This window comes from Tursiops truncatus, chromosome 18 (genome assembly GCF_011762595.2).
Source record: "Tursiops truncatus isolate mTurTru1 chromosome 18, mTurTru1.mat.Y, whole genome shotgun sequence".
Lineage (NCBI taxonomy): Eukaryota > Metazoa > Chordata > Mammalia > Artiodactyla > Delphinidae > Tursiops > Tursiops truncatus.
Genome location: NC_047051.1, coordinates 3,381,440 through 3,399,002, shown reverse-complemented (window position 1 = coordinate 3,399,002; position 17,563 = coordinate 3,381,440). Strand labels below are relative to the sequence as shown.

General features: G+C 42.1%; 1 protein-coding gene across 6 annotated transcripts in view; it reads left to right on the top strand.

The window, feature by feature from the left end:
- Positions 1-8,261, top strand: part of MTMR6 (myotubularin related protein 6) — a 28,502-nt gene extending 20,241 nt beyond the window's left edge. For 4 of the 6 annotated variants that reach the window (XM_073794971.1, XM_073794970.1, XM_033843451.2 and 1 more), the window contains 6 exons: positions 104-229; positions 2,759-2,808; positions 3,249-3,449; positions 3,831-3,962; positions 4,051-4,177; positions 6,011-8,261. In XM_073794971.1, the coding sequence (XP_073651072.1) occupies positions 104-229; positions 2,759-2,808; positions 3,249-3,449; positions 3,831-3,962; positions 4,051-4,177; positions 6,011-6,271 (897 nt within the window). In that variant the 3' untranslated portion in view covers positions 6,272-8,261. The remainder of the gene's footprint in view (positions 1-103; positions 230-2,758; positions 2,809-3,248; positions 3,450-3,830; positions 3,963-4,050; positions 4,178-6,010) is intronic. The other 2 variants (XM_073794969.1, XM_073794972.1) reach the window with 2 other exon arrangements.
- The last annotated feature ends 9,302 nt before the right edge of the window (positions 8,262-17,563 follow it).

Below are 17,563 nucleotides of genomic sequence, written 5' to 3'. Positions count from 1 at the left end.
TTGTAATGCAATACCTGCTACTTTGGTTTTTGAGTAAATAGCACTTACTGATTTACCTAAAATGGATTTTGCTAGAATCGAAGTGTGTGGTCTTTCTTTTCAGGCAATAATGGTTGAAAATGCGAGTGTGTTGGTACATTGCTCTGATGGCTGGGACAGGACTTCCCAGGTCTGTTCCCTGGGCTCTCTCTTATTGGATCCCTACTACAGGACAATCAGAGGATTCATGGTAAGGACTTGTTTGGCCAGACCACTGTTCTCAAATAGGAGTGATTTTGTCCCCCTCCAGGTGTCATCTTGATTGTTACAACTAAAGGAAAAGGTGTACCTGGGATCCAGCTGGTGGAGGCCAGCTGCTAATAACCTATAATTCACAGGACGGTCCCTACAACAGAGGATTACCTGGCCCAAAATGTCAGTACTGCTGAGGTTGAGAAACTCTGAGTTAGATTAATTTCCACTTGTGCCATCTCTTTGACAAAAAGTTTTAGATTAAAAGGTTTTTTTTCCCCCCGTGAAATGTTGCAATAGAAATATTCAGTATTTCTCCCTCATTTTTATCTAACAAATGTAAATATTGTAGTAAGACAAGACATAGATAAGAGTACTTATAAACTATATTCTAGAGGAAACTTTCTATTTAGTGCACCTTCACTTGCTAGTTGTAACTACACTCTAGGGAGCATGTTTTAAACCTGAAGGTGCGATTTCTAGTTGAGCAGATTCCCTGCTTTGTGGCGCCGAAGCCCCGGCTCTTGGGTTTTGTGTTTAATGCACGAGCATGGTCAGATTAACTCCTGTTTTCACAATTTATTTTAACTCAGGGCAGGTAAAATAAATGAAGAGCTGGTAGGCAGTTTTTATTAGTTTAGAATTATGAAGCACAGTGCTGTCTTAAAGCAGGGGAAGGTTTAATGCAGCCAGACTCCTTTCAGAACCGTTGTTTTCGTGGTGCCGGCATGTTGCATCTGGGACAGGTCAAATGCAAGGGCTTCTAATAAAGTAAGGTTCTGCTGGCCTTGGGCGTGTGAGATAGGGGTGTTTCCTTGGCCATGTTTGGCTTTCACTGTCTGCCGGGCGTCCAGATGAAAGCGTGCAGTAAGTGACCGGCGACCGTGCGGGAGCCTCGCAGGCTAGAGGAACGGTGAGGACTAAGGCGTGGCCCCTGCAGGTGACTGCAGCCGGCGGGTGATGGGTAGGGTGCAGGCTGTGTGAGGGTGAGGCTGGCACAGAAGAACGGGGTGGGCTAGGGCCCGAGGAGGAGAAGTCTGGCAGGCAACTGGACGTCCCCCTGCCGGGGGGTGAGAGCCAGCAACAGGCTTTTTTTTTTTTTTTTTTGCGGTACGCGGGCCTCTCACTGCTGTGGCCTCTCCCGTTGCGGAGCACAGGCTCCGGACGCGCAGGCTCAGCGGCCATGGCTCACGGGCCCAGCTGCTCCGCGGCATGTGGGATCTTCCCGGACCGGGGCACGAACCCGTGTCCCCTGCATCGGCAGGCGGACTCTCAACCACTGCGCCACCAGGGAAGCCCAGCAACAGGCTTTAAACGCGGGAAACGGGAACATGCTCAGAGCTCATCTTTTTAAAAAGATGGTGTCTGGAATGCAGAGCGGTGGGAATGGAGGCTAGGAGACCCGCATAGAAGCCGATAGGATGACTTAGGAGAGAAAAGAGAGCCAGAACTAAGGCAGTGCCCCGCGGATGGAGGAGTGGGCGACGGGCCCCTCCAGGGAGGGCGAGACAGCGGAGTAAGCGGTTTTTCGCGGACTGGGTGTGGGTGGGGGAGAAGACGCCTCTTCTCGGATTGCTTCCAGGCTCTGCGCTCAGTTGCCAGGATGGACTGTGCTGAGAGAAGCGACTGAGTGAGAACGGTGTTGAGTTAAGTTTCAGACGTGGGTGTGTGGCAGAATGGCAAAGGTCCCACGGTAGAAGCCGAGGCTACAGCCCAGACCACGTGCCCGAGGTTGCCGGGTGCGGAAGTGGGGAAGCTGGGATTTGAGCCCGTGCACTGTGACTTCAGAATCTGCATCTTTACCCACACGTGCCATGGCCTTCTGGAGAGATTTAAGACAAAGTCAGAGGAGCTAAAAGTGGCAATTTTGACATTGAAAAGAATGTACTTGGTGATTATATAACGAAATTAGAAAGTATAGTAAATACTAAGAAGATAATGTTGTTTAGATTAGACCGAAAATAATTAGAAACCTATTATTTCAGTAGAGTTGTAACAGAAAAGAGTGCACTCAGGAGGTCGCATATCAACATTTGAATTTGAATATAAACTTTTCATTGCTTTCTTTACCATCCTTTTTTTTTTTAAAGTATTACAGAAGTAACGTACAAGTAAGCCAAAAGGTTTAAACGTCCACCCCAGTTTGCCACCCAGTAACCACTGGTAACCTTCTGATTTTCATTTTCCTAACCTTTTTTCTGTGCATATATCCTCATACATACAAAAAATGTAAATGCAATAGTGTTTTGTAACATGCACTTTTCCCTTAAAATGTAATAAATGCAACTGAAGTAAACTTAAGTCACAAGACCTACTGTATTTCTTTTTATGTATCATTTTCACTCCTTGTTAAGCCAGCCTCTCACCCAGGTTCTTGCTGTCTTTTGCCTGTAATTTAAAAAATTTCATTTTGTTTGCCACCATAAGTTAAAAGTGTAAATGCTGTTTTTAAGATAATAGGATTTAATCCATTTTAAACAAAAAAAGAATTGTGGTTACAAAATGGATTTTATTTTTTCTCGTTAAGGTTTTAATAGAAAAAGATTGGATCTCCTTTGGACATAAATATTCGGAGAGGTGAGTCACAGTTATACATTTAGGCACTTGGTAAAGTTAGTAGAACTAATTTAGAGTACCTGAATGTTCCTGTTCTTCATGAACTCCCATGTCTGATGGGAGGTGAGAGTGGTGTTTTTTTGTATGAAGCCCGATTTAATTCTTTTTCTGTCATTTTTTTCAAGTCTGATACTTTTGTTAATTTTCATAGCAGTTTATTACCTTCCGTTTTGTCTGCATTGTAGTAGTTAGAATGTAACAGACCTGTTAAAATTGTGGTTGAAAAACTCATAGATGTAAATTGTTTCAATAAAAACATGACAGTTTTTTTAATGCCAACGTAACAATGTTTTACGATTTTTTTTGGCGGTGGGGTGGATATGTATTTAAATTTAACAATACCCGAACAGTTGACCTCTTTCAGTGGCATTTTCAAAAGCTTGTGCTTTCTGCGGGGTTAGGTGTGGCCATTTGGATGGTGACCCAAAGGAAGTTTCACCGGTGTTTACTCAGTTCTTGGAATGTGTGTGGCATTTGACTGAACAGTTTCCACAAGCCTTCGAATTCAATGAAGCGTTTCTTCTTCAGATCCATGAACATATTCATTCATGCCAATTTGGAAACTTTATTGGAAATTGTCAGAAGGAAAGAGAAGAACTCAAGTAAGACAGTTGATTGAAATGGGCTTTCTTCTTTCCTATTTAGCTGAGGTCTAACATAAATCATAGTTGAACTTAAACTATCTTGACAGTATGATACAGAACTGGGTCTTATTGTAAAGATTTTATTGTCTGTTTTTCTGAAGCTGAGTATGCTCTGAGTACCCCTCATGCTCTCAGGTTAATAGTTAAAGTTTGTTTTGAAGTGTAGCATACATACAGAAAAGCATGTACAGTGGAAGTGTGAAGAATTCAGAGGTGAGGCTAGACTGTGAATAGAAGCAAAAACTAAAACTTAACTCTACGTGGGAAATGACTGCCTGCTTTATAAAAGTGAGCGTTAGCGTCTCTGGGAAGATCTTCGTGTTTTTCTCATCCCATTAGGTTAAAGGAGAAGACGTACTCCCTGTGGCCGTTTCTGTTGGACGACCAGGAGAAGTACGTCAATCCTCTCTACAGTTCCACGTCTCAGAAACCGGCAGTGTTGGAGCCAAATACCGTAGCTTTCCATTTCAAGTAAGCTGGCATTATCGAAGTATTTGTACTCAATTTTTCTCCAACACAATTTATTGAAGTATTTTTTTTTTCTTTTTTTGTCATAAAGGTTTTGGAGAAACATGTACCACCAATTTGATCGAACATTGCATCCTAGGCAGTCTGTGTTTAATATAATTATGAATATGAATGAGCAAAATAAGCAGTTACAGAAAGATGTTAAAGACTTAGAATCTGTAAGTATTCTGAAGTATCCGATGTAATATATTTGGGATATTAAATTAGTTTATTTCCTTACTTGGTGCTCTCAGTGTAAAGGTAGTATACGTATCAATAGAAATCTTGTAAGTACCCATGGTTGCTTCAAAATCAGGTCTCCTCTGCTTTGAACAGGTTAGTTTAAATCGCTTTCTCTGAATTTTAAAATATATTGAACTATTTGAAGTATAATATATAGAGAAATAGAGATATAATAAGTATCAGGCTATCACCACCTGGCTTTGTGAGGTTTTAAGATTTACGGTATTTGATTCAGACCTTTCATGTTTCTGTTTGAAGGGAAGACACATTATCGATCTATTTGCAGACCCTGTGAGCCCTACTGAGTCTTCCCCACTACACTTGCTGCGCTGAATCTGGTGTTAGTCATTCCTGTGCCTATTTTTATACTTCCTCTATATATGTTTATATCCACAAACAATTTATAGTATTGTTGCATATGGTTTGAAATATTATTTTTATTATATATTGAAAAAAGAAAGTAGTTATGTATAAGATGTAGAGGGCAACAAATAACCTGAATGCCCAGGTGCCCTTCACTCCGCTTAAGAAACCACGTTTTACAGCTACACAAAGGCTGTCACGCTGTCATGCTTCACTTTGCTCTACATTGTTTTGAAATTTATCCACGTTGATACACGTAGCTTTAATTCATCTGTTTTATCAGTAGCTACTGTATCGTATTCTCTTGTGTGAGTGTATCACAGTCCATCAATTCAGCTCTGCTAGACATTTCAGTTATTTGCAGTTTCGGATTTCCATGACGAGTGAAGTTGAATTTTTCCCTTTCTGCGAATGGCCTATTCAAACCATTTTTCTGTTGGCATATTTGCCTTTTTCTTACTGATTTATAAGAATTCTTTATATACCACACACTAATTCTTATTTAGTTAAATGTATCACCAATGGCTTTGTCCAGTCTTTTCTTATCTTTTCCATTTTCTTTATGGTATGTTTCATATAGTAACTGTGAATTTTAATATAGTCAAATTGCTCAGTCTTTATGTTTTATGCCTTTTTATATATCTTGTTTAAGAAATCCTTCTCCACCCTAAGACGTTTCTTTACCATTATATGTAACAAAAAGGATCAGTAAGTCCATGTTTTAAGAAATCCTGGCCAATTGTTATAACTCAGTGAGACTATCCTGTCTGCCTCTCAGACAAGAGTGTTGCTGGTCACCTCTCAGATAAGGAGGTCACGACTGCCTGAGTGACCTGTAGGAGAGGCAAGCCCAAGATATAGACGGTACAAGAAGGTTGTCTGGAGATCAGTCCAAGGATCTAGAGAGTGTGGAACTCTGCCAAAGAATCCTTTTAAAGTCTCTTAAAATCAAAAAAATTCTGTTGTATTCTATAGCCTGTTGTGCTCACCTACCAAACCATTGTAGGAAAACCACATAAGAAAGCTCTTCAGGCCGTCACACCTTCAGCTAAATGAGTGTGTGTTTGTTACATTATATAGCTGTGATTTCAGGGTGACTGTCTCACATATATATTTCTCTCATTATAAAATGTTTACTTTTTATAGTTTCTAGGAAATGTATGTGCTTTTCAGATATGAAGGCCTAATGAACTTCTGTCAAATATGTTTTCCATCGCAAAAGTTGTAGACAGTTGGGATTCTCGACCATGTCTCACACTAGATTTTAATTTTTTGAGATTTAATTTTGCATCGTACATAAAGAGAACATTTGCAGAAGCTCGATTTTTGTGTACTTTCATCTAACATATATTGAACCTGTAGCGTGTACAGTTTGTAATTTTTTTCAAATTTGGATTTGTTTCTAGCAAATTAAGCAACATAAAAATAAGCAGACAGATGGAGTTCTCACCAAGGAATTGTTAAATTCAGTTCGTCCTGAATCACCTGCCCTCAAAACCTCCTTGTGTCTCAAGGAGCAGACTCTGCTGCCTGTGAATGATGCTCTCCGAACTATAGAGGGCAGCAACCCCGCAGATAACCGCTACAGCGAGTACGCGGACGAGTTTTCCAAAGCGGAGCCTGCTGTGGTCAGCTCGGAGTATGGCGTGGCCAGAATGACGTGTTAGGCTCAGAGAGAGTTTTCTGGCTGCCTGCGGTGCGAGAAGTGGATTATTGTGAGGATGGTCTGTGTGCGTGACCCAAGGAATTTGCCTAGTGATGACCTTAGAGTTTACCAGTAGGTTGATAGTTGAAGTCAGGATGCTAACTGCTCTTGGGAGAGAAGGCAGTTTAGCTGCATTTCTAGCAAGAAATGAATGACCTTCAGCTCTTTAAGAAGCAGGTGGTACTGGCCAGTTTACTGCAGATGCAGTTTGTACTGTACACTAGTGAACTGACATGTCTATGATTTACATGTTAATTACAGTCAAATAGGAATAGCCTTCCATAAGTATGATTTGACTGCCAGAAAACAAAACTGACAAAGTGGTCCCTTACTTAATAATTGACATGGCATGTACTTTCAATTGTGTAACTATGTAACTATGAATATTTGCAAATTTTGCCTATTAGTGGTGTTTATTGTTGAAATGCCATGAAAAATATTTCTAAGGAAGCCTTAAAGTCTCAGTTTATTCATTACACCACTCTTGAGTTTTAGAGCCTAGAGCAAGGTGGTTGGTTGTGTGTTTCCCTTGGTCGGTCCGGTTGTGTCTGTGAGCAGCTGCCCTGGCCCCCGCAGGAGCTGCACGCTGCAGTGCCCCTGTGGAAACAACACGGTGGTCGAAGGACACTGCCAAGCCCATGTTTGGCTGGTCCCACTTTCGTGGTCAAAATTAACGAAACCGACGGTTTTGTTCTGCTTATAATTTGTTTAGTGCTACATTTGACGACTTATTATTTACGACTTACCCTGTTGATTTCTTGTATATGTGTAAGCACGTTTGACTGTCCTTTATGAATGGATTACTGCATCCTGTTGGTTCTTGTTCTGTGGTTGGCTTTATTCCTTTGATAAGTATGGAAGTTTACGAAGCTAAAGCCCTAAACTGTTCTTAGAGACAATGAATAGTACATATATGTATATTTTTAAACTGTTTTCTCTCTCAGTGAATTGTTCTTCCTAGAAGAAACTTTCAATTTACCCAAGAATTTTGGAGTCAAAAAAAGGGAATACGGATAGTTTAGATTTTGCTTGGTTGCGTGAATTTTTCTCTGTGAAACATTTTTTTCTTCTCTGTTAACATAGAAGAAAAAAGAAAAAAAGGAAAATTAAGGATAGCCTAATACAAAGTTAATGTTTAACAAAAAAACTTAAATGCTAGGAGGAGTTTCATTTTGCCACGTTATTGATAACTTTATTCTCTGTACTAGTACATATTATTAAAGCACCAAAAAAAAAAAATAGAAAAGAAAGAAAGAAAATGACTTGCAGTTGACGGTATCACCCAGCTGGCTTTAAAATGGACAACTTAACGTGGGTGGCACAAGATATGATTGAAGGGTGCTAGGAAATCTGCATAGGGTCCCTTACGCTTCTTTTTATTACAGCTACATCTGTTATATTAATTTTGAACATAAATAACTTTTTCAAATGGAAAAAAAGGCTTTATTGTATGAGCTTATCCTATTTATTTTTCCAATGCTTTTCTGTAATGCATTATGTAATAAGAAAAATACTTCTTTTTAAACAGTGACGGAAATGCACCGTGAAGTAGAGTTTGTGACTTAGCCACGTCTATTTCCCTATTGAAGCACTGGGACGAGAAACTGAAGCCTTGTGGCCACACAGGGAAGCTATCGTGCCTTGTTACTTGGCTCCAGTGACTGATTGTGGTTTTAGCATCTTCCACGGCAGACTTCTTACATTCACCTCTTTGGTTTATTATCTTAATCTTCAGTTTGAGGCATATATATATATGTGTGTTTATATGCTCACACCTGGGCTGAGAAACCAGCTAACATCCTAAGTGACCTACAGGGTATATGTTGGCAAAAAGTAGTTGTGTATACGTCTTATAAGATTGCATTTGTGTTCAGTGTGTTTGGGATTGTATAGCATGTACGTTATTACATACATTGTTTAAAGGTAATTAAATGTTCATGTTTTACATTGAATTATTATTATTTTTTTTGAAAAAACAAATGGGATCCAGTTGTGGTGGGGTTTTTTCTCCCTCATGTAAGCAAATGGACCTGCACATGACACCAGTCATCACAGTATAAGGTTTGAGCAGTTAATTTTTCAAAAGGGGATGTTGATAAATAATCATTATTATATACAGAAGTAATTACCAAAATATTAAAAGAAGCATAGTGCGCTAAAAGGTTCAGCAGATATAGTTGATAATGTCCCTACATTTTCTGTGTGATCCTGTCACTTCCTGCTGTCATATCAGTATTTTATTGTGTCCTTCTCAACTTGTTGATAGAAGGTGGTATCCAACGAATTTGTACGTTTAAGATGCAGTGTCTCTCCAGAGACAGGCCTGGATGTGATCAGACACAGGAAGTTGCCTGGCAGAGAGGAGTGTGACTTTATTTGGGGGTGTTTTGAACAAGTTGCTTAGGCTAGAAGTAGCTTGGGGAATCATGGCTAAATAAAGATGGCTGGAAGACCTCTTTTTTTTAAAAAAAATTATTTGGTGGGGTAGCAGGGCAGGGGGTAGTGTCAGGTTAACATCTTTTAAGCTCATTATTTTTGGGGCAGTTTTAGGTTCACAGCAAAATTGGAGGGGAGGTGCAGAGATTTCCTTATATACCCCTGCCCCACACACGCATAGCTTCCCCCATTATTAACATCACCCACCAGATGGTACATTTGTTAAAATCAATGGACCTATACTGACACATCATAATCACCCAAAGTCCATAGTTTACCTTAGGGTTCACTCTTGGTGTTGTATATTCTGTGCGTTTGGACAAATGTATAATGACCTTTACGTATCGTACAGAGTATTTTCACTGCCTTAAAAATCCTCTATGCTCCACCATCCTTCCCCTTCCCCAACCCCGTGGCAACCACCGATCTTTTTACTATCTCCATAGTTTTACCATTTCCAGAATGTCATACAGCAGGAATCATACAGTAAGTAACCTCTCAGATTGGTTACGGATTCTCTCACTTAGTCATATACATTTAAGGTTCTTCCATGTTCTTTCGTGGCTTGGTAGCTCATTTCGTTTTAGCTCTGAATAATATTCCATTGTCCGGGTGGACCACAGTTTATTTATCCATTCACCTATCGTAGGACATTTGGGTTGCTCCCAGGTTTTAGCAGTTATGAATAAAGCTGCTATATAAACATCTGCGTCTGTGTTCAGATTTTTGTGTGGCTGAATACCAAGGAGCATGATTGCTGGCGTGTATGGTAAGAGTGTGTTCAATTTTGTAAGAAACCGCCAGTCAGTCTTCCAGAGTGACTTTACTGGTTGCATTCCCACCAGCAGTGAATGAGAATTCCTGCTGCTTCACGTTCTTACCAGTATTTGGTGTCGTCAGTGATCCGGATTCTGGCCATGCTTACGGATGTGTAACCAGTGTTTTCTGACTTTTTTTCCTTGTGCAGAAGGTCAGCTTCAGAATACTGGACAATGTCCAGTTGGCATTCCGAGTTGGAAGAAATGCCTGCAGTCACCTGCAGTTGCAGACTGTGAATGACATCGGTCCATTTCCATTACCCAGGTTTGAGATATTCTGTTGGCTGCTCTGTAGTTGTCCATTTGGCATTAGCATACCTCGATTAATTAAATAAAATGTAGAACCTCTTTTTAAAAATGTCACTATACCTATATGGGGAAATAATCTAAAATAGAGTGGATGTATGTGTACGTATAGCTGATTCACTTTGCTGTACAGCAAAAGCTAACACAACATTGTGAATCAACTAGACTCCGATAAAATTTTTTTTTTAAAGTCACTATAAGCTTTAGGAACCTGTACTAGAAAAAAGCCTGTAATTTAGAATGGTTGACTATCCCTAAAAGAGTATACTATAGTGCTTGCCATCTTATTAAAAAAAAACCAAACACGAATTTCTGCCATTTTTATAAACAGTATTAATGCTACTCTAGTTATCACTGAGCAAGTAAAATATCCTTTGCACAGCAACTTTTATAAAATAGTGGGATGTGTAACTGAAAGCAGCCTTCAGGAGCTATAAGACTTAGTAGACTCCTAAGGCCCTAGCTTTGAGTTTCTGATTCAGCAAGTGTTGGTTGGGACTCTGGGGTTAAAAAAGCATTTACATAGCGATAAAGCATTTGCATTTTAAAATATCTTGGAGATTCTGATGCAAAATGGCAGGAGAATCACACTCCAAGGCGCACCGCCTGCAACCACCTGCCCTGATCAGTAGGAGTCTCTCATTCTCAAAGGAGAAGCTGAATTTGTCTTGAACAAAGAGCAGTAGATCGGGGAGCATCTTACTTCTGAAACGGTGCTTCACGGGTGGGAGTGAGAACTAGACCTTCGTCCTGAGCCACTGAGAGTTTGGGCTCTTATGTTACTGTGGGTAACCTGGTCCATCCTGAATGATGAAACCACTGGCACACCTAAGAGGAGAACAAATCTGATTTCATCTAAAGACCAGTCCCTCACCGTCCTCAGGTGGCCTGTTACTTGTGCTTGCACTCGTGTCTGGTTACGGGTCATTGTGTTTGGCCAGAGCTCTTTCCTCTCTTTATCTCCAACAGTCGCCTCCCCTCTGCCCCTTGGCATTGACTCCTTGAGCCAGACCAGCTGTGAAGTACCACCCCGCCCTCTGTGCTTGTCTAGCTGTTTCCTCGTGGTGTAGTTTAACTCGTTCCTCTATCTGCTATACCTCCTGTAAAGTAGGCACGAGATGAGATTCAGATTAACATTTCAGGAAAGATGCTGTGTACTTCACATTGAATCCCTCAGGAGGGTATCATGTCAGGCTTGCTCACTTTTAGGATGCTGAATTTGGTCGCTTGGTTGATCTCACCGATATAAAGGTACATTTTTTCCCTTTGGACTTAGCAGGTGCTCTGCAGGGTAATGTTTTGGCATCAAAATGAATATCCTATTCCCTGACAACCTATCCACTGATATTTGCCTAAATCAGTTATTTCATTGGGTGTTTCAAAATTGTGATTTTTTTAATTTGCTTTTTTACCCAAATAGTTCAAAATGTGTATGTATTTGTGTGTGAATGTGTGTGTGTGTGTGTGTGTGTGTGTGTGTGTGTGTGTGTGTGTGTGTGTGGTGGAGATATTGATGGGTAAGGCATTGATGGGTAAGGCATCGATTTTTTTTTTCTTTTTCCATATATTTAAGGTCATTTTTACTTTCTCTGTGTATTGCCTGTCCATGTCTTCTCATTTTTTTCCCCAGCAGGTGGTAGTGGTTTTTTTCTTTATTTAAGATCTTTTTTTATATTTTAGGGAGACTAACCCTTTCCCTGTGATATACTGTGCAGATGTATTTTATCACCAGAATTTCAATTCATTCATTTATACTCAACATGGACTCGTGTCTGGTGTTAGCTCTGCCATCCATATTTTACTGTCTTTATTAAGAGTATATTTAGTGTAACTTTGTATAATTATACTTTATAATTTTTGTCTTTATACTATGTAGTCTTATTTTTAAAATACTTTAGAACATTTCTTTTGGTAATTATATATTTGGATTTGTATCCCAGTAGTTGCCTTTTTACCTTTTGCAAGATTGTTTTGGTTGTTCGGGATCCGTTGGAATTCCATATGAATTTTTGGATGTGCTTTTCTATTTCTGCAAAAATGCTGTGGGATTTTCGATAGGCATTGCATTGAATCAATAGATTGCTTTGGATACTGTTGACGTCTTAATATTCAGTCTTCTTGATCTGTGAACAAGGAATTTCCATTTATTTGTGTTTTTTAAAATTTCTTTCAGCAACATTTTATAGTGTTCAGAGTACAAGTCTTTGCCTCCTTGGTTAAGTTTATTCCTAAGTATTTTGTTCTTTTTGATGCTATTAGAAATGGAATTATTTTCTTAATTTCCTTTTCAGATTTTTCATTTTTAGCATATAGAAACACAGCGGATTTTTGTGTGTTGATTTTGTATCCTGCAACTTTTCTGAATTCATTTATTAGCTCTAACCATTTTTGTATGTGGAATCTTCAGGGTTTTATACATGTAAGATCATGTCATCTGTGAACAGAGATAGTTTTACTTCTTCCTTTCCACTTTGGATACCTTTTGTTTCTTTTTTCTTGCCTGATTGCTCTGGCTAGAACATCCAGTCCTATGTTGAATAGAAGTGGTGAAAACAGGCGTCCTTATATTGTTCTTGATCTTAGGAGAAAAGATTTCAATCTTTCAGTATGAGCTATGGGTTTTTCGTTTATGGCCTTTACCATATTAAGGAAATTTCCTTCTCTTCCTAATTGGTTGGGTATTTTTTTTTTAATCATGAAAGGGTGTTGAATTTTGTCAGATTTTTCTGCATTAATTAAGATCGACTATGTGGGTTTTTCCTTCTTTCTGTTAATGTGGTATATTACACTGATTGATTTCTATACATTGAACCGTCTTTGCTTTCTGGGAATAAATCCCACTTGGTTATGGTCTATGATCCTTTTAATGTGCTGTTGAACTAGTTTGCTAGTATTTGTTGAGGATTGTTGTATCAGTGTCCGTAAGGGATATTGGTCTGTAGTTTCTTTTCTTACCATGTCTTTGGCTTTGGCCCAGCTGTTGTTTATGGTTGACTTTTGACATGCATTGGTAAACTAGAAGAGTGACCACCATGAAAACCTGACACTTCAGCAAGGAAGAGGACAGAAAAGCATTTCTCAGACTCATAAACCGAGCCATCATCCTTCAGCTCATCTTAAATTTTTCTTTTGATGTGGTTACCAAAAATGTGAAAATTAAAATCAAGATGGCTAAAAGGGTCATGTAAAATATATGAGAAATTCTAGACTCATTCCAGCCATCTGAAAGCAAAGGCAGAATACTGTAAAAGACATGGCGTTGGAGACGTGTTGAACACCATGAGTGTGAAATTGGGCAAGGGAAGCTATTATTCAGATTTCCAGATTGCCCTACGTTTCCATCAGAGGGTGTTCCTGTGGTAAAGCAGTGACTGAAGACGGTGGTGAGGGGTCCAGGCCAGTGTTCTCTAATACAAGTATAGTGCGAGCCAAGGATTTAGTGTTTCTAAGAAGCCATGTTTTAAAAAGTAACAGGTGATATATTTTATTTAACCCAGTGTATCCAAAATATTATCATTTTAACAAGTGGTTGAGGTAAAAGTCATAAATGTGACATTTAACATATTTTTTAGTACTCAGTCTTCACAACCTGGTGTACTTTCCGCTTACAGCACATACCACCTTGGACTTGCCGCACCGTACGAGCTCAGGAGCCACAAGTGCCTACCTGTTTGGGGCAGCAGAAACCTAAGCAGTGGGGTCTCGCTTGTCCAGTTCTGTTCCTCTGTTTACTTTCCCAAAGCTTCCCAGATGAAGTGGATCGCTTTCCTGCCCTCTGTTCTTAAGTGATCCAACCGCAAGACAGTTCCTGTAGGAAGGTGTAACTCCTGAAGCCTTTAGTTGGTGCGATGACACGGTCTTTAGAAATAGCAGACTTCGGGCAGACTGTCAAGACACAAGCCCTTGGCAAGCGGTCTTGGCCTCTGAAGGGGAAGGAGGGCCGTGGCTGGGTTGTTTGTGGCAGATGAGGGCCGGGGGGGATTTGTGGAGGGTCTTAGGCCCGTGGGAGCCAGCGGGGGCGGGGGGGAGAGTTTGTGAGCAGCTGGTAGACGGGAGAGAGAACATCAGGGAGTCTGGGGACAGAAGTCGATGGGCAGAGAGGCTGGCCTTTCTTTCCTTCTCTCTTGCCCGTGTGTGAGCGCGAACGAGAGCTCTGTGGGGTGGTGAGTTGGGTCGCACGTCACCAGCTGCTCACACAGGCCGTGGTCTCGCTCTGTGTGACCCTCTCATCTCCCTTGTATTCCTTCCAGTCCCCGCAAAGCAGCCATTTAATGTAGCTAACGTGCCTCTCAGGATGCTCGCCCTTAAAGTGTGTGTGTGTGTTTTAAACTTACACAGATGTACTCCGCCACCTTTCTGCCCTTCTCCCTGCCTTCTCTCACTCGTGCTGTCTTCTGACTTTCTCCCCTTTGATGCCTTTTCCCTGGGTCTTGCTTGGCCCTTCTTGAGCGCCTGTTGCGTGCCAGGTGGGGTGCTGGGTGCGTCACAGGCACTGTTCCCTTAAAGTCTCATGGTGAGCCTGCGAGGATGGTGGCGTTTTTCTCATTCTGTGCAGGAACCTGCCCACCATCACACAGCCAAGCAGTCTGGACTCACACTTCCATGTTCTGAGTCCAAAATCCACACTCTTTCTGTTACTCCTAAACCCTTCTTATGCTTTAGAAAAAAACGTCCACATCCCTCTCTTAGTGAAGAAATGATGCAGGTTACTTTGGCGCTCTCTTGGGACGCAGATAGTCCAGCTTTTTGCAGATTTGGTGATGACACCAGCTAACATGCGTTCGGGGCTCATGGGAGGCAGTGGAGAGCAGTGGTTAGGTTCCCAGCTCCGCCCCGAAGCCCCTCCGTATCTGTGGACTTTGGGCAGGCTGTCAGCCCCTGCCGGGGGGGAGAAGCCAGATTCTCTGTGCCGGAACGAGTGGATGGTAAGAAACAGGCTGCGTGCTTCCCACGCATTCATTCGTTTGGCAAATCTTCGAAGGGCCTGCCGTGGGCAGCTGGGGAGATGGGAGAGGACAAGGCACTGAGGGTCCCCGCCCTGCCCTCAGGGAGCTTACCTTCCAGTGCGGCAAGTAAGAGGGCTGACACGACAGGAAGGACGGGGACCCCCAGCTCGAGGAGGAAACAGTCACGGTAGCTGCGGCGCACTGCTGTCAGCCTTCTGTGTGTTCGCGCTCGCTTCCCACTCTGCCCCACTCTCTAGGGCAAGCTTCCATTCTTAACAGCTTTATTGAGGCCCAGTTTACCTACTCTAAAATTCACCCATTTTAAGTCCACAGTGCAGTGATGTTTAGGAAGTTTATCGAGTTGTGCCACCCCGCCATCCGGTCGTAGAACATTCCCATCGCTCTATAAAGCTCATCCTCAGGAAGAGCAAGACATTTTGTCCTGTTGGTTAGTGAGGGGAGGCTGTGTTTTGTGTGGAAGGGGCACCGGCCTCAGGCCAGGAGAACCAGGACCTCGTCCTGGCTCGGCCACTGTGCCCCCAGGTACGGCCCTTCCCCGCGGAGCCTCGGTTTCCTCACCTACGAGGTAGAGGGCCATCTTACCAAGTCCCCGATACTTGTGAGATCTTAGGATCTTATTTAAGGAAGAGCTGAGTACTTGTGGTAGTTAAGAAGGCATTAGAGAAGAGATTTACAATATAAGAGGAAAGGAGATGTGGATGGGAGAATTATCAGAGGGCGTTCAGGGCGCGGTGTACTGGGAATTAGGAGCTCATCTTTTTCTCTCACCACTTTGCCTGGGACGTTAGGAGGAACCCTCCAGTGTCACTACATTCCTTAGATTTCCAAAAATATTTGTAAGTATCATGTACAGCTGTTTAGCTCCTTGCTTCTTATAAGTGGTTGATTAAGCATATGCAATGCAGGTACTTGGCATATCTCTATAAACAGTTCACCCCATGGACCATCAGTGCTCTCTTTACTACTGGAAATAGACTCATTAGCATCTTTAAATCTAGTCAGATTAGAGAGAATATTCCAGAATCCTAAGAACCAATTCAGAAAACTTATCCTTAAAATTCTGTTCCTCTAGAGTCGCTCTCGGTACCAAAATCTGTATTGTTTCTCTGGAGAACCAGAACCGATGTGGTTCACACAGTCATGGCGGCCGACATGTCCATCCCCAAGATCTGTCATCTCCAGGCTGGAGAACAAGGGAAGCCGGTGGTGTAATTCGGTCCAAGTCCAAAGGCCTGAGAAAGGGGGAAAGGTAGGCTGAGGGTGTAAGTCCCAGTCTGAGTCCAAAGGCCCAAGCTGATGTCCAAGGGCAGGAGAGGACGGATGTCTCAGCTCAAAGAAGGAAAAAAAAGTGAATTCACCCTTCCTCCACCTTTTTGTTCTATTCTGGTCTCAACGGATTGGATGGTGCCCGCCCACATTGGGGAGGGTCACCTGCTTTATTCAGTCCAAGGATTCAAATGCTCATCTCTTCCGGAAGCGCCCTGAGACACACCCAGAAATAACGTTTTACCAGCTATCTGGGCATCTTTTAGCCAGTCACGTTAACACATAAAATGAACTATCACATAGGGGCAGCCTCTTAAGCGTCTTCAAATCCAGGCCAAGGATTTGAGGCAGCTGACTGTCATGGGGACGCCGCTGAAGCTTTTGGTTGTTGCTTTCATATAGTAGTGAATGACCCAAGATGGTCACCTGGAACGAGGCCCAAGCTCGACCCCTGTCATCCCCATGCGTGAATCTGCTCCAGCTAATCTCTGTAATCTCTTGTTCCTTTATGTATAGATAATACCAGCCTCACTGGGTTTAAGACAGTTGACAGGTACGTGTGAAGCACATAATCGTGTTTGGTGCCAAGTACTTGATGTTTTAAAATTGTAAAAGCTGTTTTATGAATATCAATTAGGCAGCAACGTTTTGAGTGAATTGCAGGGGAGCCAGTAGTTCAGTGTTTTTCAAAATATCGTTCCTGGATCAACTGTGTCAGAGCCGCTTAGAATACATCGTTAAACAGGTAGATCCCAGGTCCACACCAGATGAATCTGAACGTTGGAATTTAACATATTTCCAGGTGCTTCTTATGCACATTTAGGTCTGAGAACCGCCGGGACTGATTAGCCCTCAGTAAATATTAGCTGTTGTTTTGTTATTTTTTTGCTGCAGCTGCTGCAAATTATTACCGTTACGGCCTAGAGGAATCCTAACCCAGCTTGGGGAGGGGTCGTCAAAGGCTTCCTTTTGAACTTGTTTGCGCACCGGAGTAGGCTTGGGGTGAACCTGTAGGTTGTGGCCAGGTCAAGAAAAAAGTTATCCATTTAGAACAAGAGCACAGAAATACGGGAGATCATGGCTTTTGTGGGGAATTGTAAGTAGCTCAGAATGTGAGCTAAATGAAAAGCATGAGAGACTAGTAAGGGGTGACGTTGAATGTTATGTCGGCAAAGATGGAAAGGCAGTTTGAGGCACGAGTGACATGAGGTCGGATTGGCATTGTAGAAGGATTGCTCTGGGCTGGAGGGGGTCAAAGGGAGGCTGCTGAGATCACGCAGGAGAGCAGTTATGAAGGCCTGAAGTAAGACTTGGTTGGTGGAGAGGGTGGGGCTGAGCAGGTGAAGGGCTGGGAGCGGCAGGGCTTGCTGAGGGCCTGGGCTGTGCACAGATGCGAGGCAGCGTGACTTCCAGATTTCTCGTAGGGTCCCTGGGTTGACGCCACCACTCACCCAGGTAAGG